At 43.1% G+C, this 27,136-nt stretch overlaps 2 protein-coding genes across 3 annotated transcripts in view; one reads left to right on the top strand and one right to left on the bottom strand.

The window, feature by feature from the left end:
- Positions 1 to 19,386, top strand: part of LOC127614482 (uncharacterized) — a 60,269-nt gene extending 40,883 nt beyond the window's left edge. The window contains exon 2 of the mRNA XM_052085817.1: positions 18,663 to 19,386. Within this exon, the coding sequence (XP_051941777.1) occupies positions 18,663 to 19,096 (434 nt within the window). The 3' untranslated portion in view covers positions 19,097 to 19,386. The remainder of the gene's footprint in view (positions 1 to 18,662) is intronic.
- The window catches only part of ankrd6a (ankyrin repeat domain 6a), a 66,326-nt gene extending 44,273 nt beyond the window's left edge, over positions 1 to 22,053 (bottom strand). Inside the window, exons 1-3 of one of the 2 annotated variants that reach the window (XM_052085753.1) lie at positions 21,876 to 22,053; positions 2,720 to 2,824; positions 2,526 to 2,624 (exon numbers count right to left, since the gene is read on the bottom strand). In XM_052085753.1, the coding sequence (XP_051941713.1) occupies positions 2,526 to 2,624; positions 2,720 to 2,824; positions 21,876 to 21,887 (216 nt within the window). In that variant the 5' untranslated portion in view covers positions 21,888 to 22,053. The remainder of the gene's footprint in view (positions 1 to 2,525; positions 2,625 to 2,719; positions 2,825 to 21,875) is intronic. The other variant, XM_052085754.1, reaches the window with a different exon arrangement.
- Between the last annotated feature and the right edge of the window lie 5,083 nt (positions 22,054 to 27,136).

The raw sequence follows: 27,136 nt of genomic DNA, 5'->3' as shown, positions 1-27,136 counted from the left end.
TTATCTGAAAAACGTGTCCGTCTGACTTGGTGCGTCGTGTTGGCTAGGCGAGCTTAGCTGTTGTTGTAGTTCAAAGCTTCTTTAATATGTGACGTGGGTTGCGTTGGCACCGTGATCAGCGCGCACAGCAGAAATCAGCAGACTATTGACTGCTGAGGCGCGCTTCACTCGAGTGACGTTGGTACAGTATGTGCATATTATGGAGCAGCTCCCGCAGAAACTCAAATTGTCCGCCATGTAGAACCATTTTGATCTCCTTTGGAGAATAATGTATTTATTAAAATCTTGTCTCACCAAGTGCTTCTCGGATTTTTGACGTGTTATTCCATTCTAATTCAAATTAATTTCAAGGGAACTCTTAGTTTACTTTTCACATATTTTATTGCAGGTGAAATGTCGAATTTGCCAAACAGCAATATCACACACCAACAAAAGCACCTCTGGAACTACATCTGGCATGTTACTAATCATTATTCGTTATGTTTTTCGGAAACTGTTCTAAATGCCAAATTTGTTAGGTTTGTTTTTTTGGATTGCGTGTGGCAACATTTAGATGATGAGGTATGGAGACTGCGAAGAAGTGCAACAGCAGATGCTCTACCTGAGGTCCAGCAATACCTGGCGGAGGGGAAAATTGCACGCAGTCAAGACCCACTATTATAATTGAAGGACCAACACACTACTTTTTCAAACCTCTCCAACCTCACAAAGCAGTTTCTTTGTATGCTGGCATCACCAGTGCCATGCGAGCGTGTGTTCTCCACAGCAGGGGAAATTGCATGCAAGAAACGCAACAGACAAATTCAAAACACTGGAGCAAATTATTTTTCTGAATAAAGATTTGTGAAGACAAAGCCCACAAGCATCCTCATTTACACAATGTTTGCATTATTCGAACATATTGAATAATACAATATGATTGCATACAGTAGATATGAATGATATTGGATACACTTCATCATCAAATCAGTCAGTTCAGTCTGTCAAGTGGGTTGCCTGCAGTGATTTTTAAAGTCCAGCAGGTGTCAGTGGTCAGTGACACAGTATCAACACAGTGTGCCATTGTGTCATCACGCTTCATGAGGCCTCATGGACCCATCCCTACGAGGTGGTAATGTATGACCCCAAAAAGCAGGAAGGCAGAGAAGAGCAGGGTGGACTGAACAAAATGTATTTAACAAAAAAAATACAAACTTAGTGGACACATAGACAAACACAGTGACAAAACTCAATGACCTGACTTCGACATGTCGGGCAGGGAGTCCTTTTAACAGAACCACTAACTAATGACACAATGACCAACAGGTGTGCCACTGCAGAAAGAGCCTTACAGTGCCTCCTGTTGGTCACAAACAGAACCATATAAATGTTTCACTCTTTGTTTCATTGCAGGTATTTGCTCACATCTTTTTTTTTAAAGTTGATTTCGTTTCTTGTTAATGTATATTCAACACTTCATCTTGAAGGAAAAAACTGAAATGTAGAATTTTTTGCAAATGTATTTTTTAAAAAAAACAACTAAAATATCACATTATCATAAGTATCCAGACCCTTTACTGTGATACTCATACTGAATTCCCATGCTGTCCATTTCTTCTGATCCTCCTTGAGATGACCCCTTTATTGGAGTCCAGATGTGTTTGGACTTGATTTGGAAAGGCACACACCAAGACCTTACACCTCACAGTGTATGTCAGAGGAATTGAGAATCAGAATGCCAAAGGAACTGCCCGAAGAGCTCAGAGATTTGAGAATTGTGGCATGGGACAGATCTGGTCAAGTTTACAAAATAATTTCTGGAGCACTCAAGGTTCCTAAGGACAAAGTGGCACCTCGCAAAACCCTTAACAATTTAAAGGGGGTCCCCATAAGTGAGCCACGGAAAGAATAATTGTTGGGATATTTTCAGAGGTTGAAGTGGGTATAAGTAGTGATAGCCACAAATATTTTGGGACTGATTGATCCCTGTCTTTTGACAATATTACCAATGTATGCACAATGATTTTGATGGACAAATTGTGTATGGCTCCTCCCATGATCTCACCGATAAATGGGATGAGGGTGTGTGGCTGTACACAGGAGGATGCTAGCTAAGCTAACAGCTATGATGGACAGACCCTCCCACCCCCACCAGGCCAACCTGACAGCACTGGGCAGCTCCTTCAGCCAGAGCCCCTGTTGAAACGTGAAGTTTGGTGATGTTATCCCATTTGTGATTAATGTGGCCTTTGGTGAAGACCTCTCCTGGAGTTTCAGCACTCATTCAAAACATTATAGTGAGCACACACCCAGGACAGGCTTCGTGAAGTGAAGACCAAAGTCATGACTCATTTGCTCATTTGTGTGAGTGTAAATTTTTGTTTGCCTATATTGTAAGTGCCCCGTCATTGAATGGAATAGCTGGGATAGGGCCCAGTTCACCCGTGACCTCTGAACAGGATAAATGGAAGAAAATGGATGAATGGATTAATTTCACACAGCAGTTTAAATATATTGATACAACTATTATATATTCCGGATCATACCTTATTCTTGATGTGTACATTCGCACCAGCCTTGACCAGCAGTTTCACACACTGAAGGAAACCATGCCACGACACCTCATGCAGAGCAGTGTTGCCATCCTCAAAGAAATCGAGAAAATGATTTGGTTGGACATGAAGTATGTGCAGTCATCTGAATTCATGTGTTTCTTGTTGTGGGAATGTCTATAACTCACTCTGTTCTGTAGGTCTAATGCACAGCCACCTTGAATGAGAGCAGAAATGGCATCACTATTTCCCAAGATGGCAGCTCGATGCAATGCTGTCTGGTGGCTTGGCAACTGTCAGAATGTGAGAGAGTTAATACACTTTTCTCCTAAACATCATGACATGTATCTTTAAATATACAGCATTGCAAATCATATACAATAGGGATAAATGTATTGAGACTGGATGCGCTTCATGACCCTAAAAAAAAAATGAGGGGAAGCTCATTTTTTTCCCCGCCTCAGACCAATTATCCAAACATCATGCAGAAGCCCCGCATTTATCCATTGACCATCCAGTTTCGCACAGTGAAACAACTCACTCTACGAAGAATCTGACTACACTAACAACAACCCATCATTATTGTTCTTTAGTGGAAAAACTTAAAATGAAGCCTATACCAAGCCCTTTAGTAGAAATAGACGCTACGGCGGAGCAGCGCCAGGACAGAGATGCACGGTCAGACGACTATGAAATACAAGTCACCACAAATTACATGTGTCATTTTCAAAGACAATCAGGGCTGATAAAAAGGATCGCACCATCTTGGTGGCTGGGTGAACTGTTCCAAAATGCAAGTTTACACAACCAGGACCAAAACATCATGTGAGATGGATGGCCCAAGCCATATATGTAATGAAGCTAAGCCTTCTGTACATTCATTTCTCGATCCTATGTTTGAGTCATCCAAAGATTCTAATCATGACCAATGATTACTATCATAAGTGAAATACCGTTTATACTATTCTTGGAAAATTTGGAGTGGCACCTTGAGAGTAAAAATTTGAATTGAAATTTGAATTTATTTGGTCTCCCTGGGGAAAACTTCTCTCAGAGGAGAGGCCCTCCGTGCCACTGTGTGCATACAATGCACAACATACATTGGACAATACATACAGTACAGACAAATATATGTATGCCGCAGACTGCCCTCATGTCGTCCTGCTTGTCTATCTGCCTCCCTCTAATTGTTTAACTAAGCTGATAGCCTGTGGTACGAATGTTTTTAGATCGGGTTAGTTTGCAGAGAGGAGTCCGATTGTCGCAGCTCCGAAATAAAGAGAGCTGTCGTGTTATTGTTTTTAAAACGTACACTTTATTAATTCGTTTAAGACTCAAGCAAATACAGACACGTCTCTGGCGGTCTCCGTGCCTTCACATCTTCTGTTAGGCTCGAGAGGCGTTCAACAACCGCCTCTGGAAAATTTTAAATTAACGATTACTTCAAAGACACTAAGAAAAGCGAAAAGAATACACCAAAACAGAAATTGTGTGTGTGTACGTGTGTCTTGTGAACACAAAACAAAGGACTAAATAACAAACAATTCAGAGACATTCCAGTCTCCTTCACGATGCCTCCTTCCAGAGTTTAGGAGCTCGAATTGGGAGTCTAGCCCATGGGAAGAATTTTCTAAAATGCTGTTGGCCTGTTGAAAAACGGACTGGACATATATGTCCTGGGGAGCAGGGGGTGGGGGCTGCCCCATTACCTTCCCCGCTGTTTTAACCAAGCTGGTTATCTGAGGTTTTGATTTAACAGTTAGGTTCCCAAACCAACTGGTTATTCCAAAGCACAAGACTGACTCAATGGTCACTCTGTAGAAGGAAGATTAACAATGCTTCTGCCAACTCAAAATATTGTCAGACGCCGCAAGAAGTGAAGGCGCTGATGGATCCTCGAGCAGACATTTGATATGTGTGTCTGCCAGTTAAAACTGCTATTGACGTAAATTCCCAAGTATTTGTAAGAGGAGACCTGGTTGATATCCGCACCATTTATAGAGATGGCGCTATGGTCTCTTATTGTTTGTTTGTTTGTTTGTTTATTGAACATAAAACATATATAGTAATAATTTGACAGGAAATACGGTAGATAAAAAAGTAAAAAGAAAGAAATCAGTCTTCATTCAACACAGTTATTATGTTCAAGGGAGTAGGATGAAGTAAAAAACTTATCTAGTCCTACCCCGTTATGTGTTTATATCTACTAAATCATTTTTATATCAATCAGAAAAGAAAAAGTAAGAAGAAGTCTCCATTAAGGCTCATACTTTACACTTAACCGTGATATTTTTACAACTTTTGGTTTGTATCGGGATTATATACATCCTCACCCTGGCACTCTTGTGTCAATTTTCTCTTGTATTCATAATGGTTATTTCAATACCTTTCTCTATATATCAACTTAGTTCTGATTTATCATTATATTTAATGTTTAGAATTTATCATTTTAACTCTGGTTGATGTAGGTTGTTTGTACTATTTTTTTGAATTTGTTTTTGAACTCAGCAAGCGATTTACTCATTTTTAGGTCCGTTTCGTGATTATTCCACAGATTAACACCTTTGCTAGATAGTCAAGTCAAGTCAACAGTATTTATAGAGCACTTTCAAACAGCCATCGCTGCATACAAAGTGCTGTACATGGAGCGATTTAACATACACAATAAACAGTAAGATGAATCGGTAATAAAGGCGGTAGAGAGCACCAGGGAAAAGATACAAAACTAATTTCAAAGGCATTCAATTTACGATACGCTTCTTTGCTTGATGTTTGTTCTTGTTTTGAGTTTTTTGAATAAGTTGGTACCTCTTAATTCATAGTTGCTTTCTCGAATTTCGAAAAACTTCAGAATGTTTTGGCAGAGCAGGTTATTGTGTGGTTTGTACATTAATTGGGCGATTTTAAAGTCAACCAGGTCATAAAATGTAATCATATTTAATTTGATAAATAGTGGATTTGTGGGTTCCGTATATTTTGATCTATTAATAATTCGAATTGCTTTTTTTTGTAGTTTGAGAATAGGGAGTGTGTTTGTTTTGCAGGCATTTCCCCATATTTCCACACAGTAGGTCAGATATGGTAATAAAAATGAAGTGTATAAGGTGTACAAAGATCTCTTATTTAGCACTTCCTTGGCTTTGTAGAGGATCCCTACGGTCTTGGCTATTTTTCTTTTTACGTTATCGATATGTGATTTCCAACATAGTTTTGAGTCTATTACTAATCCGAGAAACTTGGTTTCATACGGTCTTTCTATTTCAATTGAGTTTACCATAATTTTAGCTCGGTGTTTGATTGGTCTTGTGCCAAAAACATTTAAGTTCGATTTTTTCAGGTAAAGTGACAATTTATTTCTGTCGAACCAGTTTTTTAATTTGTTTAATTCGTTTTCTACGGTTGTCAGGAGATGTTTCAGATTCATTCCAGAACAGTAGAAAGTTGTATCATCAGCAAATAGGACACATTTAAATAGTTTTGAGACCTTGCAGATATCATTTATATATAAGATGAATAGTTTTGGACCAAGCACTGACCCCTGAGGAACTCCGTGAGTGATTTTCAGTTGATTCGTTTTTTTATTGTTGAGTTGCACGTACTGATATCTGTTTTCTAAATAACTTTTTATCCATTTATAAGCTACACCTCTAATGCCATATCTTTCTAGTTTTTTCAATAATATACTGTGATCTATTGTGTCAAAAGCTTTTTTTAGATCTAGGAAAACCCCAACAGTAAATTCTTTGTTGTCTATTTTAGTGGCTATTGCTTTCACAACTCCATAACTGCCATTGAGGTGGTCTGTTTTTCCCTGAAGCCATATTGATTCTCACTTAACAGCGCATGCTTTTGTATAAACCTATCAAGTCTGCGAGAAAATAGTTTTTCTAATATTTTTGAAAATTGTGGTAGTAGTGATATTGGTCTATAATTTGTAAACAGATGTCTTTCTCCACTTTTATAGATTGGAATAACTTTAGCAATTTTCATTTTTGATGGAAAGATAGCAGCTTTGAATGACAGGTTGCATATGTGCGTGAAAGGTCGCACTACATATTCTATAATCTGCTTGATTATTGTTATATCAATATTAAAGCAATCACTTGACTTTTTATTTTTAAAAGTTTTTATAATATTTGATCCTTCTTCTTGTTTTACAGCAGTAAGGAACATCGTGGAGGAGTTTTTTTTGACATATCTATCTATTTCAAACAAGTTTGTTGGATCAGGAATTTGTTTTGCTAGGCTACTGCCGATGTTGACAAAATACTCATTAAATTCATTTGCTATTTCTGCAGTTTTTTCCAAAATAGTATTTTCCTCCGTGAGTCGTCACCTTACCGTGGTGGAGGGGTTTGTGTGTCCCAATGATCCTAGGAGCTAAGTTGTCTGGGGCTTTTATGCCCTGGCAGGGTCACCCATGGCAAACATGTTCTAGGTGAGGGGCCGGACAAAGCACGGATCAAAGACCCCTGATGAAGATTAAAATAAATGGATCGAAGTTTCCCTTGCCCAGACGCGGGTCACCGGGGCCCCCCTCTGGAGCCAGGCCTGGAGGTGGGGCTCGTTGGCAAGCGCCTGGTGGCCGGGCCTACACCCTTGGGGCCCGGCCGGGCACAGCCCGAAGAGGCAACGTGGGTCCCCCTTCCCAAGGGCTCACCACCCATGAGAGGGGCCAAAGGGGTCGGGTGCAATGTGAGCTGGGCAGCAGCCAAAGGCGGGGACCCTGGCGGTCCGATCCTCGGCTGCAGAAACTAGCTCTTGGGACATGGAATGTCACCTCTCTAGCAGGGAAGGAGCCCGAGCTGGTGTGTGAGGCAGAGAATTTCCGACTGGATATAGTCGGACTTGCCTCCACACACAGCCTGGGTTCTGGTACCAGTTCTCTCGAGAGGGGTTGGACTCGCTTCCACTCTGGAGTTGCTCACGGTGAAAGGCGCAGAGCAGGTGTGGGCATACTCATTGCCCCACGGCTCAGTGCCTGTACATTGGGGTTCACACCGGTAGACGAGAGGGTTGCCTCCCTACGCCTTCGGGTGGGTGGACGGGTCCTGACCGTTGTTTGTGCATATGTACCAAACAGCAGCCCAGCATACCCACCCTTTTTGGAGTCCTTGGAGGGTGTGCTGGAGAGTACTCCTGCTGGGGACTCCCTTGTTCTGCTGGGGGACTTCAATGCTCACGTGGGCAATGACCATGAGACCTGGAGGGGCGTGATTGGGAGGAACGGCCCCCCCGATCAGAACCAGAGTGGTGTTTTGTTATTGGACTTCTGTGCTCGTCACGGATTGTCCATAACGAACACCTTGTTCAAACATAAGGGTGTCCATATGTGCACTTGGCACCAGGACACCCTAGGCCGCAGTTCGATGATCGACTTCGTAGTTGTATCATCGGATTTGCGGCCGCATGTTCTGGACACTCGGGTGAAGAGAGGGGCGGAGCTGTCAACTGATCACCACCTGGTGGTGAGTAGGCTCCGATGGTGGGGGAAGATGCCGGTCCGTCCTAACCAAACGTATTGTGAGGGTTTGTTGGGAGCGTCTGGCGGAATCCCCTGTCAGAAGGAGTTTCAACTCCCACCTCCGACAGAGCTTTTCCCATGTTCCGGGGGAGGCGGGGGACATTGAGCCCGAGTGGACCATGTTCCGTGCCTCTATTGTTGAGGCGGCCAATCTGAGTTGTGGCCGTAAGGTGGTTGGTGCCTGTCGTGGCGGCAATCCCCGTACTCGCTGGTGGACACCAGCAGTAAGGGATGCCGTCAAGCTGAAGAAGGAGTCCTATCGAGCCTTTATGGCCTGTGGGACCCTAGAGGCAGCTGACGGGTATCGACAGGCCAAGCGGAACGCAGCTTCGGTGGTCGCCGAGGCAAAAACCCGAGCGTGGGAAGAGTTCGGTGAGGCCATGGAAGCCGACTTCCGGACGGCTTTGAGGAAATTCTGGAAGGCTCTGGATGTTGTGGGGCTGTCCTGGTTGACACGCCTCTGCAACATCGCGTGGTCAACAGGGAGAGTGCCTCTGGATTGACAGACCGGGGTGGTAGTCCCTCTTTTTAAAAAGGGGGACCGGAGGGTGTGTTCCAACTACAGAGGGATCACACTCCTCAGCCTCCCTGGTAAGGTCTATTCAGGGGTGCTGGAGAGGAGGGTCCGTCAGGAAGTCGAGCCTCAGATTGAGGAGGAGCAGTGTGGTTTTCGTCCCGGCCGTGGAACAGTGGACCAGCTCTACACCCTTAGCAGGGTCCTCGAGGGTATGTGGTAATTCGCCCAACCAGTCTACATGTGTTTTGTGGACTTGGAGAAGGCGTTTGACCGTGTCCCTTGGGGAGTTCTGTGGGGGGTGCTTCGAGGGTATGGGGTACCGAAACCCCTGATACGGGCCTTTCGGTCACTATACCACCGATGTCAGAGTTTGGTTCGCATTGCCGGCAGTAAGTCGGAATCGTTTCCAGTGGGGGTAGGACTCCGCCAAGGCTGCCCTTTGTCGCCGATTCTGTTCATAACTTTTATGGACAGAATTTCTAGGCGCAGCCGAAGCGTTGAGGGGGTCCGTTTTGGGGGCCTCAGTATTGCATCCCTGCTTTTTGCGGATGATGTGGTGCTGTTGGCTCCTTCAAACGGGGCTCTCCAACTCTCACTGGAGCGTTTCGCAGCCGAGTGTGAAGCGGTTGGGATGAAAATCAGCACCTCCAAATCTGAAACCATGGTCCTCAGTCGGAAAAGGGTGGAGTGCCCCCTCCGGGTCGGGGAGGAGATCTTGCCCCAAGTGAAGGAGTTCAAGTATCTTGGGGTCTTGTTCATGAGTGGGGGCAAGAGGGAGCGGGAGATCGACAGGCGGATCGGTGCAGCGTCTGCTGTGATGCGGACGTTGTATCGGTCTGTCGTGGTGAAGAAGGAGCTGAGCCAAAGGGCGAAGCTCTCAATTTACCGGTCGATCTACGTCCCAACCCTCATCTATGGTCACGAGCTATGGGTCGTGACCGAAAGAACGAGATCCCGGATACAAGCGGCCGAAATGAGTTTTCTCCGCAGGGTGTCCGGGCTCTCCCTTAGAGATAAGGGGAGAAGCTCGGTCATCCGGGAGGGGCTCAGAGTCGAGCCGCTTCTCCTCCACATCGAGAGGAGCCAGATGAGGTGCCTTGGGCATCTGATTCGGATGCCTCCTGAGCGCCTCCCTGGTGAGGTGTTCCGGGCATGTCCCACCGGGAGGAGACCCCGGGAAGACCCAGGACACGCTGGAGAGACTATGTCACCCAGCTGGCCTGGGAACGTCTCGGGATCCCCCGGGGAGAGCTGGAAGAAGTAGCTAGGGAGATGGAAGTCTGGGCTTCCCTGCTAAAGCTGTTGCCCCCGCGACCCGGCCCCGGATAATAAGATAAGATAAGATATCCTTTATTCGTCCCACACTGGGGAAATTTACAGCCTCCAGCAGCAAGAATGTTTGTAGAAAGAAGAAAGTGGTAGATGATGGATGGATGGATCGAGTATTTTTGCCTTTGATAAAATATTCTGGATAATCCATTTTTTTTTTGGACTATTTCTGATTACATGGTTAAGTATTTTCCATATTTCTTGTGTGTTACCTTTATTCTGCTCTAATAGTGCATGATAATGACTCTCTCTTTTACTGGTTCTTATAATATTTACTAGTTTATTTTTATAGGTCTTATATTTTTTTCTGCTTCTTCAGTTCTGAATTTTAAAAACAATTTATATAAATTGTTTTTCTTTTTACATGCGTTTTCTATGCCTTTCGTTATCCATGGCTTACTTGGGTGTTTATAATTTTAGGAGACTTTAGTTAATGGAAAATGTTTATCATATAAGGAGATTATGGTAGACTGAAATACTTCAAACGCTGTATTTGGGTCTTCGTTTGAGTAGACCTCGGTCCAGTTTTGTTTTTCTAGGTCTTGCTTAAAGGCATCGATGGAACGTTGGGTTCTTAGTCTTATTTCTGTTATACGAGTTGTTGATTTAGCTTTTCTATCGAAATAATTATGAAAAACTGCAAAAACAGGCAGGTGGTCACTTATGTCATTAATGAGAAGTCCACTTTCCATTTTATGATCAATCTTATTTATAAATATGTTATCTATTAACGTGGCCGTGTCAACTGTTATTCTGCTAGGTTTCAGGATTACTGGGAAAAAGCTGTTGCTGTACATAATATTTATGAAGTCAGTTGTTTTTTTGTGTCTATTTGGGTTTAATAAGTCAATGTTAAAGTCACCACATATTATTCGTGTTTTCTTATCGTTGTAGTAACTGAGCATATCTGTTAGTTTTTTATTGAATGTGTCAATACATGTTCCTGGTGTCTTATGGATGCAACTTATGATGATATTTGATGCCTTTTTATTGTGTATTTCAATGGTTAGACATTCCATTAGGTTTTCTTTTGTGTTTGTCAATCTCTCGATTTTACTGCATTTACGTGCTTTGTCTACATATATTGCAACCCCCCCTCCTTTTTTGTTTTCTCTATTAGTTGCAAACATTTCATAACCTTCTAATTCCATTTCAGTTGTTTTATCTTCATCAAGCCAAGTTTCTGATATGGCAATTATTTTAAATTTATTGAATTTACTCAGGTATTCTTTGATTTTTGTGAAGTTTTTATAGAGACTTCTACTGTTTAAGTGTATTACTGAAAGTGCATTTTCCAGTTTTATATTAGTGTTGAATTGTTCATCCAGGTAATAGTCAAAGTTTGTTACCCTTTGTTTGTTCTTGAAGAAGTTATTGTCTGGGTCCAAATTGTTCTCGGGATTGAATGGTTTATAGTCAATATCTTCAAAGGGCTGGAAGTCCATGTTTCTGGATGTGAATTTCCCGCTCCCACGCGGTCGTCGATGGCTCCCTCACGGTCGTCGTTGGTTCCCTCGCTGTCGTCGCTCGCTCTCTCGCCGTCATCACTGGGTCCCTCGTGGTCGCTGGCTCCCTTGCGGTCGTCGCCGACTCCCTCACGCTCGCCGGCTGGCTGCCTCCCGGCTCTCTCACGCGCGCTGGCTGGTTGTCTCCCGGCTGCCTCAGGCTCGCTGTCTCCCGGCTCCCTCGCGGTCACTGGCTCCCCTGCAGTCGTCGCTGGTTTCCTCTCGGTCGTCTCTGGCTCCCTTGCGGTCGTCGTTGGCTCCCTCACGGTGGTCGCAGGCTGGTTGTCTCCCGGCTTCCTCACGGTCGCTGGCTTCCCTGCAGTCGACGCTGGTTTCCTCGCGGTCATCACTGGCTCCCTCACGATCGGTCGTCGCTGGCTCCCTCGCGGTCGGTCGGTCTTGAAAAAGTTTTTGTCCAGGTCCAAGTTGTTCTCAGGGTCAAACGTCTTGTGGTCAGTAGGGTTGGAAGTCATCAAAGGGTAGGCTTGCTGCTGGGTGTTTCTAACGTGGCAAGTGGGTTTACCGGCTCCCTCACGCTCGCTGGCGTTTGGTTGGTTGGTCTCTGGTCGTGGGTTCCAGCTGCGTAGTGACTTTTCCCAGTTAGCTTCCGTACTAACGTCCGCAGTTAGCTTCCGTGCTAAGGAGCTCGCGTTTCGTCCAGCCCCCTCTTCACGTTGCCAATTTCTACACACGCGCTGCCAACATGTTTCGCTCTGTTCTTTACTTTCAAATGTGGGAAAGCTTCACACGAGAGAAATGTTGACTTTGCTGTTGCTGCTCCTTCTTTCCGCTCGGCAATGCGTAGCAACTCACCATTTAGCATGTGATGCGTTCAATGATGATCCTTAGGTAGTGCTCATGCCACCAGGCAACAAATTTGTCAATCCTGTCACAGTGGCTACAAATGCCAGAGTCACTCGTGAGCAGACTAAGGATAGTTGTTTCATCTGAAAATTTTCCGACATATTGATTTGGTTGGGAGCTAACACAGTCATTTGTAAATAGGGTGAACAGTAAAGGTGAGCTCCTGCAACCTTAGGGGGGGTTGCATGAGCTAAAGTCCACAAATAGCAGTCTGGTGCATGCCCGCACCCCTACTCTCAAGATGCCTCAAAAGAAAGTGCAGGATAGTAAATCGGCATCATTGGTACTATGATTTTTAGTGTTGGCAAATTGATATTGATTTATTGCAGGTTGCACCTCCATGCATATTTTCTCTACAATGATCTTCTCTAACCCTTTCATCACATTGGAGGTTGTTGTCATCCTGTGGACAGGTTTTTTTAGGGGACCGGAATGGTAACCTATTTCCTCCAGAGCTCCGACATTTCTGTCTGTATCGGCAGCTGCAAGAGAGGATGCCAGGCCGGTGTTAGTTTCTCAGCAAAAGGTTTTAAAAAAAATAAGCAGACAAATTGGTCTGACCCAGCTCTGGGGCAGACACGGCACGTACACTCAGCCCACATACCTCAATGAATGACGGTCCTGCAGTGGCCCACGTCTGGCATCCATGATGTGGGCCACATTAGGCCCAGATCTGAGTCGCATTGTATAACCATATCTGGCCCTACTCCGCCCCTACGCTGGGCCAGAAGATGTTCTTGATATCAGCCTTAATTCAACCTTAACGAAGCCACATCTTTCATAAGACATATTTGACCCACATTTTTTAAAAACTCTCAAAAACGACTGTTATAAAAATAGGTTTATTGTCATAATTTGTGAACCTCACATGTAACTCCACCGACACTGGAAAAATGCACTTTTCATTATTTAACAGTGAACACAAAGTCCAAATTGGGATGCAGCTTACTGTTGAACGGCATTTTTCTATCCATCAAATTGTTGCACTCTCCATGTCCTCTTTTCTTCTCATGCTCTCCTTCCTGTCACCATCCCAATCAGGAGTCAGATGTAGCCATCTTTTGATTGTGACATAAATTTCCTGGTCTGAGGCCCAAGATGTTAGGCTGTTAGGTATCACAACAGTTGTAAGAACTGTAAGAAAACAATCCTGATTATTGTCTATCCTAGCGACGAAGTTCCAACAACAGCTGTCGTGAAGCCTGACGCAGAGACCGCCCCCTCTCGTTTTCCCGGAACAATCATCTGTATCCACGCATATGTGAGTGAACCCGTCGACTTGAATGAGATTGTCCGGAGCATCCGCGTGAAACCATGTCTTGGTAAACACCAACAAGCCAGACTCACGATATTCGAAGCTCGCTCATGCCTGGGTGCGCAGCTCGTCCAGTTTGTTCTTCAGCAATCGCCACCTAGTGGTCGAGCAGGATGCGCGGGAATGGAAGTTTTACAGCTCTTCGCACCCACTGCCTGACGCCTCCTCCCCTGCTCCGGTTTCTTATCCTCCTGAGACGGCTCGGTTTTGTTGTGGGTTGCCGCTGTAATTCCACGGGAATGTCTCAGAGCATGCTCGGTGATGCAAAAAGTCCACAAACCCGCAGGTTTAAGAGCTCGGTCCCGCTGTATTTAAGTTGTGCAGTGCTGGAGAACACGCCAGCAAAACATTGTGTTAGCAGCCCAGATACCATCAGCCACAAAACAAACAAAACTTAATTTTTCCCCAGTTTGATGTGCCAATGCTCAGATTGCAGTGCAAATATAAACGCAGACAAAGTAGATGTTCTGCCCAGTGTTCAAAATTAACATAAAACATACATCACAAACAATCAAACAAAAGAGTGTAGCAGCAGAAGCCTTCCTCCATGTCACCTGAAGACCAGCGCCATCTTGTCTTTCCTCCAAATTCACAAAAAACAACTCCCAATCAGGTAATCGAACCCCGGTACTCCGGATGATAGGTGGAGATACTGTCCATGATACTAACGAGGAACAGATACCTTTCGAGAGCCCGGCCCGCCAAACCGCCAGCAATACTATCATTTTGGTGGGTTGACAGCCATACATCCGTCCATCTATTTTCTGATCTGCTTTATCCTCACATGGGTCACGGGGAGCCTATCCGAGCTGTTGGGGAGGATAATCAGGCTGGATCAGTTTGGGCGTATATAGGGTACAGGATGATGTATCGGTCAGAATACAGGACGCGGGTATCTTGAAGTAAGGCTCTTTAATAGGTAGTAGAAGGCAAGCTTGGGAGATGGGAGACAGATTGTAGGTGATGGGGTGGAAGGCAGGGGCAAAGGGCAAGGGCAGAAGGTACAGATGCAGATGGTGATTATAGGAAGGTGCAGGAATGCAGATGCAGAAATGCGGATGGGGGCAGAAATGTAGATGGCGGAAATGCAGAGTCTGGAATATCAAATGACATAAATTAAGGCATATTCAGCATTCAACAAGATATCATAAAAACAGGCACACAGAATAGTTCTTAAGGTATAGAAATGCTGTACAAACTCTATAAAGAAAATACAATAAAAGGGAGGAAAGGTGCTGCCAACTGCTTGGTTGGCCAAATACACTAATGCAACACTCAATTGTACTGGCTCATTCAGATGGTCTATGAAGCCAACTAGTGGTCGATAAGAAAAGTGCAGAATGGCGGCCGAAGCTAACGTCTCGTCCTAGATTCACTTCGAAGTGTCATACAAACTAATAAATAGTGCGAAGGTACCAATCAGTACACATCATTGCAATAAAGAAAGAAAGGAAACTTACTTTGCGGTCAGGAACTCTGCCAACTTAGGAACTTAAAGGGAACGACCTTGAGTGAAGACACCAGACACCACGAACCTGCGCGCTACTAAACTGCTCATGCGCAGGGAACGCTGCAGCATTGTTAGATTCAGACGAGCATGGACGTTGCATTGCTAAAATGGCAACAAAACGGACCTTTGGATGTCAAGCAGCTAAGACAAGAAGAGCTCTGATGCTGGAAGACAGGGGTAAAAGTGATCAAAATGAAAGACGGAGCAAGCAAAATAAAATGCAAGAATCCAAGTATTAAAGAAATTGATGTAAGTGAAAGTGAATGGTGATAGTAAATTTCGCAATTTCTTTCACATTTTTTCTTTCTACACTGACAATATGAACTTTCAAATAAGTGTGTGCTCATAATTATGCACTATTGGAATAAAAATAGAGTATGCATACGTTTGTGTATGCTTGTACACATACGTTTGTGTGTGTGTGTGTGTGTGTGTACAGTGTGCTACAGTTGTGCAACCCCCTGTTGTGAAAGATTTCTTGCTGCAAACATGATTTCGTTGTAAAGGTGTTTCACTGTAATACTTCAATATACCAATCTGAGCCTTTAATACACAAGCTGTCTTCGGGCAGTAGGCAGGGGACACCTTGAATCGGTTGCCAGCCAATCGCAGGGCATACATAGACGTACAACGATCTGTGCTCACAATCACAATTCGGGACAATGCATGCTTTTGGAATGTGGGAGGAAACCGGAGTACCCAGATAAAACTCACGCAGGCAAGGGGAGAACACGCAAACAACTGGTCTGCCCCTGATGAAAAAAATGCATCACTAAAATTATAAAATTCACAAAAACAAACCCCACTTCAGAGAAACGAACACCTGTCTTCCACGTGACTGGCAAAGATCTACTTCACTAACTCAGAACTATCACCTATAGCAAGACCTATCAGTGAAAGCGCCGTCAATGCTATCAAGTGGGTTAGCCAGAATATGAAAATCATGTCACGTTCTTCTATAGTGTGGTGGTTATCATTCTCGTCTCTCACATGAAAGGTCCCCAGTTTGAAGCTGCATGCAAAAAATATCTCCTCCCTTTTTGATTTGCTTAAAAAAACGACATCACCAAAATATCCACTCATTCATTCATTCATCTTCCAAACCGCTTGATTCTCACGAGGGTCGCTGGAGTCTATCTCAGCTGTCTCCGGGCAGTAGGCGGGGGACACTGACACAGAAACCGCGACCCTAGTGAGGATAAAGCGGATTGGAAGATGAATGAATGAATGAATCACCAACATAATAAAATTCGTAAAAGCAAAGTCTCATCAGGAAATCGAACCACAGTTGTCCGCATGACAGGTAGAGACACCTCCAACAAGTCCTAGTGGCCAAACCACCGGCAATGCTATCAGGTGGGTTGACAACCGTGATATGAAAAAGCATGTGGTCACGTGTTTGCATATTGTAGTGGCTATCACGTTTGTCTCGCACACAAAAGGTCCGCCGGGCGAAACTGGGTGGAAACAATCTCTTTTACAAATGTCTTGGTTTAACAAACTCCACGATGTCAAAGTGCGAGTGTCTTATCTAAAGGTGTTTCGTGATTATTGATTTTCTATTTGTCAGTAACACAACATGGCCAGGGTTGCGAGGTCCCCTCATAGCTGCTTGCAGCTCTTGTCTTATGTTATTTTCTTGTTCTAAATTTTTATTTTCACAAATCTAAGATTAACCTGGCTATTCTTGGAACGCGTATATCATATTCTGTGCCATTTTATGTGGAAACGTGTGTTGGTCTGGGAAAAGAAATCTCAACTCACCTGTATTTACAGAGAATTTCAAAACAACCAATGCTGTATACAAAGTGCTGTACATAGACCAAAAATAATTTATACAACAACCAAATTAATAACAGAAAAATAAAAAAGAAATTACATAATGAGTAAAACTAAAAATTAAGTTTCGTGCTAATTCAAAAGCCAAAAGATGGGCATGCGAGGGGGCTTGCCGAATGTTCATTCATTCATTCATTCATATTCCGTACCGCTTGATCCTCACTAGGGTCGCGGGGGGTGCTGGAGCCTATCCCAGCTGTCTCCGAGCAGTAGGCGGGGGACACCCTGAATCGGTTGCCAGCCAATCGCAGGGCACACATAGACAAACAACCCTCCACGCTCACACTCACACCTAGGGACAATTCAGAGTGTTCAATCAGCCTGCCATGCATATTTTTGGAATGTGGGAGGAAACCGGAGCACCCGGAGAAAACCCACGCAGGCCCGGGGAGAACATGCAAACTCCACACAGGGAGCCGGAGCTGGAATCGAACCCGGTACCTCTGCAGTGTGAAGCCGACGTGCTAACTACTGGACTACCGGGCCGCCCCGCCGAATGTTCAGTGGAAAGTAATTCTAAACAGAGACACCAACCACAGAAAAGACTCAATCCCCTTTAAGCCTCCGCTTCGTTCTCGGTACCTCTAATAGTGTTTGGTCCATAGCTCTGAGGAACCAGGCAGGTGCGGAGTACAAGGGCCACCGAGACGAAAAGACTATCACTTCTGTCTTTTTGTCATTGAAATTCAAGAAATTGCAAAATACTTAAAAGGCTCCAACATCTACATTAACGAAGACTTTACAGATGCCGTACGACAAAAAAGAAAAGAGCTCCTCCCAAAATTAAAAGCTGCACGTGACAGAGGGGAAACTGCCTACTTAAGACATAACAAACTTATTGTCCACCCCCGCACCAGTACTCCAACACAACAGGCTCGAGTTCAACACCATCAAGCAGCATACTGAGAATTTTTCACCACCCGACAATAAAAACTCTGACCCTACTGAAGCAGGAAATTCACATACCAAAAAACATGGACTTCGAATCCTTTGGTGACCCTTCCAACCCTTTGATGACTTCCAACCCTACTGACCACAAGACGTTTGACCCTAAGAACAACTTGGACCCGGACAATAACTTTTTCAAGACCGACCGACCGCAAGGCAGCCAGCGACGACCGACCGTGAGGGAGCCAGTGATGACTGCAGGGGAGCCAGTGACCGCGAGGGAGCCGGGGGACACTTAATGACATAAGTGACCACCTGCCTGTTTTTGCAGTTTTTCATAATTATTTCGATAGAAAAGCTAAATCAACAACTCGTATAACAGAAATAGGACTAAGAACCCAACGTTCCATCGATGCCTTTAAGCAAGACCTAGAAAAACAAAACTGGACCGAGGTCTACTCAAACGAAGACCCAAATACAGCGTTTGAAGTATTTCAGTCTACCATAATCTCCTTATATGATAAACATTTTCCATTAACTAAAGTCTCCAAAAAGTATAAAGACCCAAGTAAGCCATGGATAACGAAAGGCATAGAAAACGCATGTAAAAAGAAAAACAATTTATGTAAATTGTTTTTAAAATTCAGAACTGAAGAAGCAGAAAAAAATATAAGACCTATAAAAATAAACTAGTAAATATTATAAGAACCAGTAAAAGAGATCATTATCATGCACTATTAGAGCAGAATAAAGGTAACACACAAGAAATATGGAAAATACTTAACCAAGTAAACAGAAATAGTCCTAAAAAAATGGATTATCCAGAGTATTTTATCAAAGGCAAAAATACTATTTTGGAAAAAACTGCAGAAATAGCAACTGAATTTAATGAGTATTTTGTCAACATCGGCAGTAACCTAGCAAAACAAATTCCTGATCCAACAAACCTGTTTGAAATAGATAGATACGTAGAAAAAAACTCCTCCACGATGTTCCTTACTGCAGTAAAACAAGAAGAAGTATCAAATATTATAAAAACTTTTAAAAATAAAAAGTCAACGGATTGCTTTAATATTGATATGACAATAATCAAGCAGATTATAGAATATGTAGTGCGACCTTTCACACACATATGCAACCTGTCATTCAAAGCTGGTATCTTTCCATCAAAAATGAAAATTGCTAAAGTTATTCCAATCTATAAAAGTGGAGAAAAACATCTGTTTACAAATTATAGACCAATATCACTACTACCACAATTTTCAAAATATTAGAAAAACTATTTTCTCGCAGACTTGATAGTTTTATACAAAAGCATGCGCTTTTAAGTGAGAATCAATATGGCTTCAGGGAAAAACGGACCACCTCAATGGCAGTTATGGAGTTTGTGGAAGCAATAGCCACTAATATAGACAACAAAGAATTTACTGTTGGGGTTTTCCTAGCTCTAAAAAAAGCTTTTGACACAATAGATCACAGTATATTATTGAAAAAACTAGAAAGATATGGCATTAGAGGGGTAGCTTATAAATGGATAAAAAGTTATTTAGAAAACAGATATCAGTACGTGCAACTTAACAATAAAAAAACGAATCAACTGAAAATCACTCACGGAGTTCCTCAGGAGTCAGTGCTTGGTCCAAAACTATTCATCTTTTATATAAATGATATCTGCAAGGTCTCAAAACTATTTAAATGTGTCCTATTTGCTGATGATACAACTTTCTACTGTTCTGGAATGAATCTGAAACAGCTCCTGACAACCGTAGAAAACGAATTAAACAAATTAAAAAACTGGTTCGACAGAAATAAATTGTCACTTAACCTGAAAAAATCAAAGTCAATTGTTTTTGGCACAAGACCAATCAAACACCAAGCTAAAATTATGGCAAACTCAATTGAAATAGAAAGACCGTATGAAACCAAGTTTCTCGGATTAGTAATAGACTCAAAACTATGTTGGAAACCACATATCGATAACGTAAAAAGAAAAATAGCCAAGACCGTAGGGATCCTCTACAAAGCCAAGGAAGTGCTAAATAAGAGACCTTTGTACACATTATACACTTCATTTTTATTACCATATATGACCTACTGTGTGGAAATATGGGGAAATGCCTGCAAAACAAACACACTCCCTATTCTCAAACTACAAAAAAAAGAAATTCGAATTATTAATAGATCAAAATATACTGAACCCACAAATCCACTATTTATAAAATTAAATATGATTACATTTTATGACCTGGTTGACTTTAAAATCGCCCAATTAATGTACAAAGCACACAATAACCTGCTCTGCCAAAACATTCTGAAGTTTTTCGAAATTCGAGAAAGCAACTATGAGGTACCAACTTATTCAAAAAACTCAAAACAAGAACAAACATCAAGCAAAGAAGTGTATCGTAAATTGAATGCCTTTGAAATTAGTTTTGTATCTTTTCCCTGGTGCTTTCTACCGCCTTTATTACCGATTCATCTTACTTTATTTTTACTTACTTACTTACTTTATACACTTTATTGTGTATGTTAAATCGCTCCATGTACAGCACTTTGTATGCAGCGATGGCTGTTTGAAAGTGCTCTATAAATACTGTTGACTTGACTTGACTATGTAGCAAAGGTGTTAATCTGTGGAATAATCACGAAACGGACCTAAAAATTAGTAAATCGCTTGCTGAGTTCAAAAACAAATTCAAAAAAATAGTACAAACAACCTACATCAACCAGAGTTAAAATGATAAATTCTAAACATTAAATATAATGATAAATCAGAACTAAGTTGATAAATAGGGAAAGGTATTGAAATATCCATTATGAATACAAGAGAAAATTGACACGAGAGTGCCAGGTTGAGGATGTATATAATCCCGATATAAACCAAAAGTTGCGAAAATATCACGGTTAAGGGTAAAGTATGAGCCTTAATGGAGACTTCTTCTTACTTTTTCTTTTCTGATTGATATAAAAATGATTTAGTAGATATAAACACATAACGGGGTAGGACTAGATAAGTTTTTTTACTTCATCCTACTCCCTTGAACATAATAACTGTGTTGAATGAAGACTGATTTCTTTCTTTTTACTTTTTTATCTACCTTATTTTCTGTCAAATTATTACTGTATATGTTTTATGTTCAATAAACAAACAAACAAATAAAAAAATAAAAAATATTTAGTGCCATCCAGGTCCTGATTTCCTTCAGACAGGATAAAAGTGGTCTCAATGAGAAAGCATGTATTTTGCTCAGCGGGACAGAGATTTGATCGTCATCCGCAGAGCAGTGGAAGGAAATACCATGTACTAGAATGCCTTTAACATGGTCAGAACGCTGCCACTACGCTTTTACCTCCGAGGCTGAATCTCTTTTTGATTGATAGGGATAAGAGCCAATCACCAATCGTTTGGTGAAGGCATCCTTTTAATTTTTTGAAAAGGAATGGACAGTAGAATTCACGTATAAATAAACGGACACATTTTATGATGTAGGCCGAAATTGAGCTTCCCCTCCTTGACAGACCAGCATCCGTCAGTGATACAATGAAACCAAAGACCAAAAATTTGCAAAGGTAAATTTGGCAAGCTATACAAAGGGGAGGTTCGGAGAGAGTTGATGTTAGTCAGTCCGTTAGCCAATCAGGATGCAGAACACCATTCACTGTTAAAAAAAAAAGCATTTAAAAAACTGCACACAAAAAAATCTGTGAAACAGCGAAGCCACGGAAGGTGAACCGCGTTATAGCGTGGGATTACTGTATTACAGAAAAAAAGCAATCTTAATGCATTGCACAATTACATACAACCCCCAAAAAACCGAGGGCAAGAGAAAAAAGTCAAAATGTTAAACATCATATATTTGTATTATACTGAGTGTGCAGTTTGCATAAAAGACAACACGCGGTAGACGAAACATTGACTTCATGTTATCTTATCAACCAGTTCAATAGAATTGTTCAATAGAAAAGTTTTTGTTGACATTTTTTAGACAATTGACAAAAACAGCTGCATCGAACCAGTTTGCAAAGCCAAACTGGTTCGATGTTGATTCAAACCCTCACCTCCATACGCTGCAGACTTCTTCACAGGCTGTTGAAAAAAATGAGCATCCCAAAAAATTTCACCCAAAACCATTCAAAGAGCGAGTGGCTGTGCTATGTAAGAGGTTGATACTGTTGCACCAACATTTGAATGGCTACTCCATCTGTGAAAGTGTCCTGAAAGGATGCCAGCTGTTGTAGTGTCTTCCAGATTAGCGGGACAGAGAGAGGGAGAGAGAGAAAGAGACCGAGAGAGAGGGAGACACACACACACATTCCACACACACACACACACACACACACACACACACACACACACACACACACACACACGCACACACGCACACAGACGCGCAGTGCATTTGGGACACTGCATGTACATCTACCCAATAGTTAATCCATGCTTAGATACTGTCATGTTAAAACATTAAATTATCTTCAATTCAGCTGTGCTGCCATTATGACAAAAACGTGTCATCTGATTCATTGTCCATCTTCACAACATGAACACGCTTGCTTACACACACGCATACACTGACATGGGCACACACTGATTATTAACAATGAATGCCTTTGATGATTCTTTGTCAAAAAAATTTCAACCTTTAGGATTATGATCAGAGTTGGCCAATGGGAACTTTGAATCTCCTTTTTCCACTTCCACTGTAACCTGGTAAATCAAAATAAGATCAATGGCCTAGTTTTTGACCCAATGGAGGAAATTGAGATTTGTTTCTTTCATCAAAGAGTGCAGCCATTGCAATCAATAGGAATCGATTGTGTTTTACAGCAGTTGTCCCCAAGTCACGGGCTGCGGACGATGGGTCATTTGGTACCGGGCCGCATAGAAAGAATAAATAATACATATGACTTCCGTTTTATTTATTTTGCAATTTGAAATATGTCTTATTCTGAATAATTACCGGATACTCTGTTACATCTGTCGACATCACGGGTGGCCATTACGTCGATTACAATGATCGGTCGATCGCTGACAGGTCCTAAGTCGATCGCAAGGGGTGTTGAGGAGAAAAAACAAACAAACAACCATTTGTGTGCCTTTGTGCATGTTAGTAACATATTTTTGTGTTAATGTACACTGCAGCCGAATCATCCTATCAGTCGTCTCTTTCATCATCATCTTTTATCGTTATCATTATTCTCATTCAGAGTTTGTTTCGTGTACAATTCACTGAGGGCACGGGAAAAGAATAGGAATCTACAGGGCCGAGGGAAGCACTTTAAAACTGTACATGTGAGGTACAAGAGTTAACAGGCTTCATAAGTGTGTCGCATACCTCAGTGTCAGGCTGTTGCTCAGGGGTGCCCAAAACTTTTGGATCGAAGATCTACTTTTCGATCAACTAACCTCCCGGGATCTGCCCTTACCGGCACGCGCGCGCGCACACACACACGCACACACACACACACACACACACACACACACACACACACACACACACACACACACACACACACACACACACACACACACACACACAAAATGAGAAACAGCCTGAAACTGAGGCATGCGACGCACTTTTGCAGCCTGTTAACTATCGTAGCTCACACGTACCGTTTTAAAGTGCTTCCCTGGGCCCTCCTAGATTCCTATTCTTTGCCCGTGCCCTCTGTCAATTGTACACGAAGCAAACTCTGAATGAGAATAATGACGATAAAAGATTGAGCGCAACAGTTCTGATCACAAGCTGCAATTGCAGACTGCTGAGAGCTAACAACTTCCGGTGACGTATTCACGCGCCACCGTAAATTCAATATTTACCTGCTTTATTTTATTTTTAAAATATTTTTGGGGGGTTAAAATGAGACTGATAAGATGATTGGGGTGCAGTGTACGTAACACAAAAAATATATTACCAACATGTACAAAGACGCACAACTGGTTGTTTTTTTTTCTCCTCGACACTCCTCGGATCTACTTGGGACCTATCCTAGATCTACCGGTAGATCAGGATCGACCTAATGGGCACCCCTGCTGTTGCTCATCTTGACGTGTGTGTGTATGTGCGAGCGCGGTAACGGGTCAATCGCGGGAGGTTGGTTGATCAAAATGTCGATCTTCAGTCCAAAAAGTTTTGGCACCCCTGGTCTACAGTATGTCACTCTTGACACAGGTCAAAGCGTGCTTCTCGGTCACGTGATACGTTACTGTTAAAATGTATCCCAGGAGCTAGTCAGTTGAGTAAAAAACAAACGTCTCTGGAAGTTTTATTTGGGAAGAGGAAAAGGCCCAGCCAGGAGACAGAAGAGGAGCCTATGACTTTCAAGAAAAAGAAGGCTATATTTAATAGATAGTATCAGCAAAAAACTAAAAGCCTGATAATGAAAGCAACACACACTGGATGTATCTATATTAGCTGACAATCAAAATCACTGAAGTTGGCTACAAAAACACAATGAGCCTTCATGATTAAATGTGTATTTCCCCCTGCAGTGCATCCTGTAGAGCAGGGGTGCTCAAATTTGTTTTGATCAAAGATCTATTTTTCGATCAACCAACCTCCTGCTATCGACTCATGACCGTACAGGCGCTCATACACACGCATTTACACACACATGCCATAAGTCAAGTCAGCTTTTATTGTATATCATATATATATATTCATTCATTCATTCATTCATTCATCTTCCGTACCGCATGATCCTCACTAGGGTCGCGGGGGGTGCTGGAGCCCATCCCAGCCGTCTCCGGGCAGTAGGCGGGGGACACCCTGAATCAGTTGCCAGCCAATCGCAGGGCACACATAGACGAACAACCATCCACGCTCACACTCACACCTAGGGACAATTTAGAGTGTTCAATCAGCCTGCCATGCATATTTTTGGAATGTGGGAGGAAACCGGAGCACCCGGAGAAAACCCACGCAGGCCCGGGGAGGACATGCAAACTCTACATAGGGAGGCCGGAGTTTGAATCGAACCCAGTACCTCTGCACTACCGGGCCGCCCATATATTATATATATATATATATATATATATATAAATAACATATATAACATATATCACCGATGAAATTACTTTCCTCTCCCAACCATAGTGCAAACATGTAGTGCATTGAACACGCAGCTAAAAATTTACATTAAATTACATCAGACATAAATGTATTCATTCATTCATTTTCCGAACCGCTTGATCCTCATGAGGGTCACGGTAGGTGCTGGAGCCTATCCCAGCTGTCTTCGGGCAGTAGGCGGGGGACAACCTGAATCGGTTGCAAGCCAATCGCAGGGCACACAGAGACGAACAACCATCCACGATCACGTTCACACCTAGGGACAATTTAGAGTGTTCAATCAGCCTGCTATGCATGTTTTCGAAATGTGGGAGGAAACCGGAGTACTCGAAGAAAACCCACACAGGCCCGGGGAGGACATGCAAACTCTACATAGGGAGGCCGGAGTTTGAATCGAACCCAGTACCTCTGCACTGTGAAGTCGACATGCGAACCACTGAACTACCGGGCCGCAACATAAATATATAAATATATGAAATAAAAGTAAAATAAATAAAACAAATAGCAATAACAGACTCCGTCCTCCATTCACCTCGGTTCCTCTACCAGAGGCCAGGAAGCTTGAGGGTTCTGCGCAGTATCCTTGCTAAGATAAGATAAGATAAGAAACCCTTTATTAGTCTCGCAATGGAGAAATTCCCAATTCACAGCAGCAAAGTTATGAAAGGAAGAAGTAGAACAGCAAAATATAGGAGCTGCTGGAAAGGCAGCCACTCTCGCGGCGCCATTTTGAAGTCAAAATAACAAAAAAAAACACAACACAACACATAGGACACAGACAGTCGTGCAATCTTTGCCAATTTTCTGCATACACTTTGTTGTCTGAAGCAGTTATAGATGAAAGAGGAGAGGATCAAAGTGTCCTTTCACCAGTGGATCAGTGTTCCCAGCACTGCGCTTTTCTGGACTGCGATGTCCGATGTTGTTCCCGGGATCTGTTGCAACCACTCATCTATTTTGGGGGTCACCGGCCTGAGTCTTCCGACCACCACCGGCACGACTGTCACCTTTACCTTCCAGGCTCTCTCCGGCTCCTCTCTGAGGCCTTGGTATTTCTCGAGTTTCTCGTGTTCCTTCTTTCTGATGTTTCCATCACTTGGGACCGCTACATCTACGACAACGGCTTTCCTCTGATCCTTTATCTATGATCACAATATCTGGTTGGTTCGCCATGACCATCTTGTCAGTCTTGATATGGAAGTCCCAAAGGATCTTCGCTCTGTCATTCAACACCACCTTCGTAGGTGTTTCCCATTTTGACCTTGGGGTTTCCAGTCCATACTCCGCACAGATGTTTCGGTAGACTATGCCAGCCACTTGTATATCGGGATATCATTCGGGCTTGAGAAATGTAGTCGGATGGTGACTAAGAAAGGAAAGGTAGTCCGCACTGAAGGGGTCTCACTCCCTGAAGGAACAATAGCAGACATTGAGGACAGCTACAAGTACCTCGGTATACCACAAGCCAATGGCAACCTCGAACTGGCAACAAGGAAAGTGGCTCCGGCCAAACACCTCCAGCTAGTGAGGCAAGTCCTAAGAAGCCAGCTCAATTGCAAGAATAAGACCCGGGCATTAAACAGCTATGCCCTGCCAGTGATCAGATACCCTGCAGGAATAATAAGGTGGCCAAAGGAAGAGATTCAGACCACAGACGTTAAGACCCGAAAGCTCCTAACCATGCATGGAAGGTTCCATCCCGAATCCAGCACCCTGAGACTGTACGCAAGCCGAAAGGACTAGTGAGTGTGAGAGCCACGGTCCAGGACGAAACATCCAAGCTCCATGAATACATCAAGGAGAAGGCTCCAACGGATGACGTACTCTGAGAATGTCTCAGACAATGGGGAACAGAATATGAGGCGCTGGAAGAGGGACCATCATGGGAGGACAAGCCCCTACACAGGATGTACCACCGGACCATAACTGAGGTGGCTGATCTCGAGAAGTCCTATCAGTGGCTAGAGAGGGCTGGCCTGAAGGACAGCACAGAGGCACTCATCCTGGCTCCTCAGGAGCAGGCCCTGAGCATCAGAGCCATTGAGGCCCAGATATACCACACCAGACAAGACCCAAGGTGTAGGTTGTGCAAAGAGGCACCTGAGACGATCCAACACATAACTGCAGGGTGTAAGATGCTGGCAGGGAAAGCCTACATGGAACGCCATAACCAGGTGGCTGGCATAGTCTACCGAAACATCTGTGCAGAGTATGGACTGGAAACCCTCATCCATCCATCCA

Source organism: Hippocampus zosterae, chromosome 14 (assembly GCF_025434085.1).
Source record: "Hippocampus zosterae strain Florida chromosome 14, ASM2543408v3, whole genome shotgun sequence".
Taxonomy (NCBI): domain Eukaryota; kingdom Metazoa; phylum Chordata; class Actinopteri; order Syngnathiformes; family Syngnathidae; genus Hippocampus; species Hippocampus zosterae.
The sequence above is the reverse complement of the archived record's forward strand: the minus strand, read 5'-3'. Positions and strand labels throughout refer to the sequence as shown.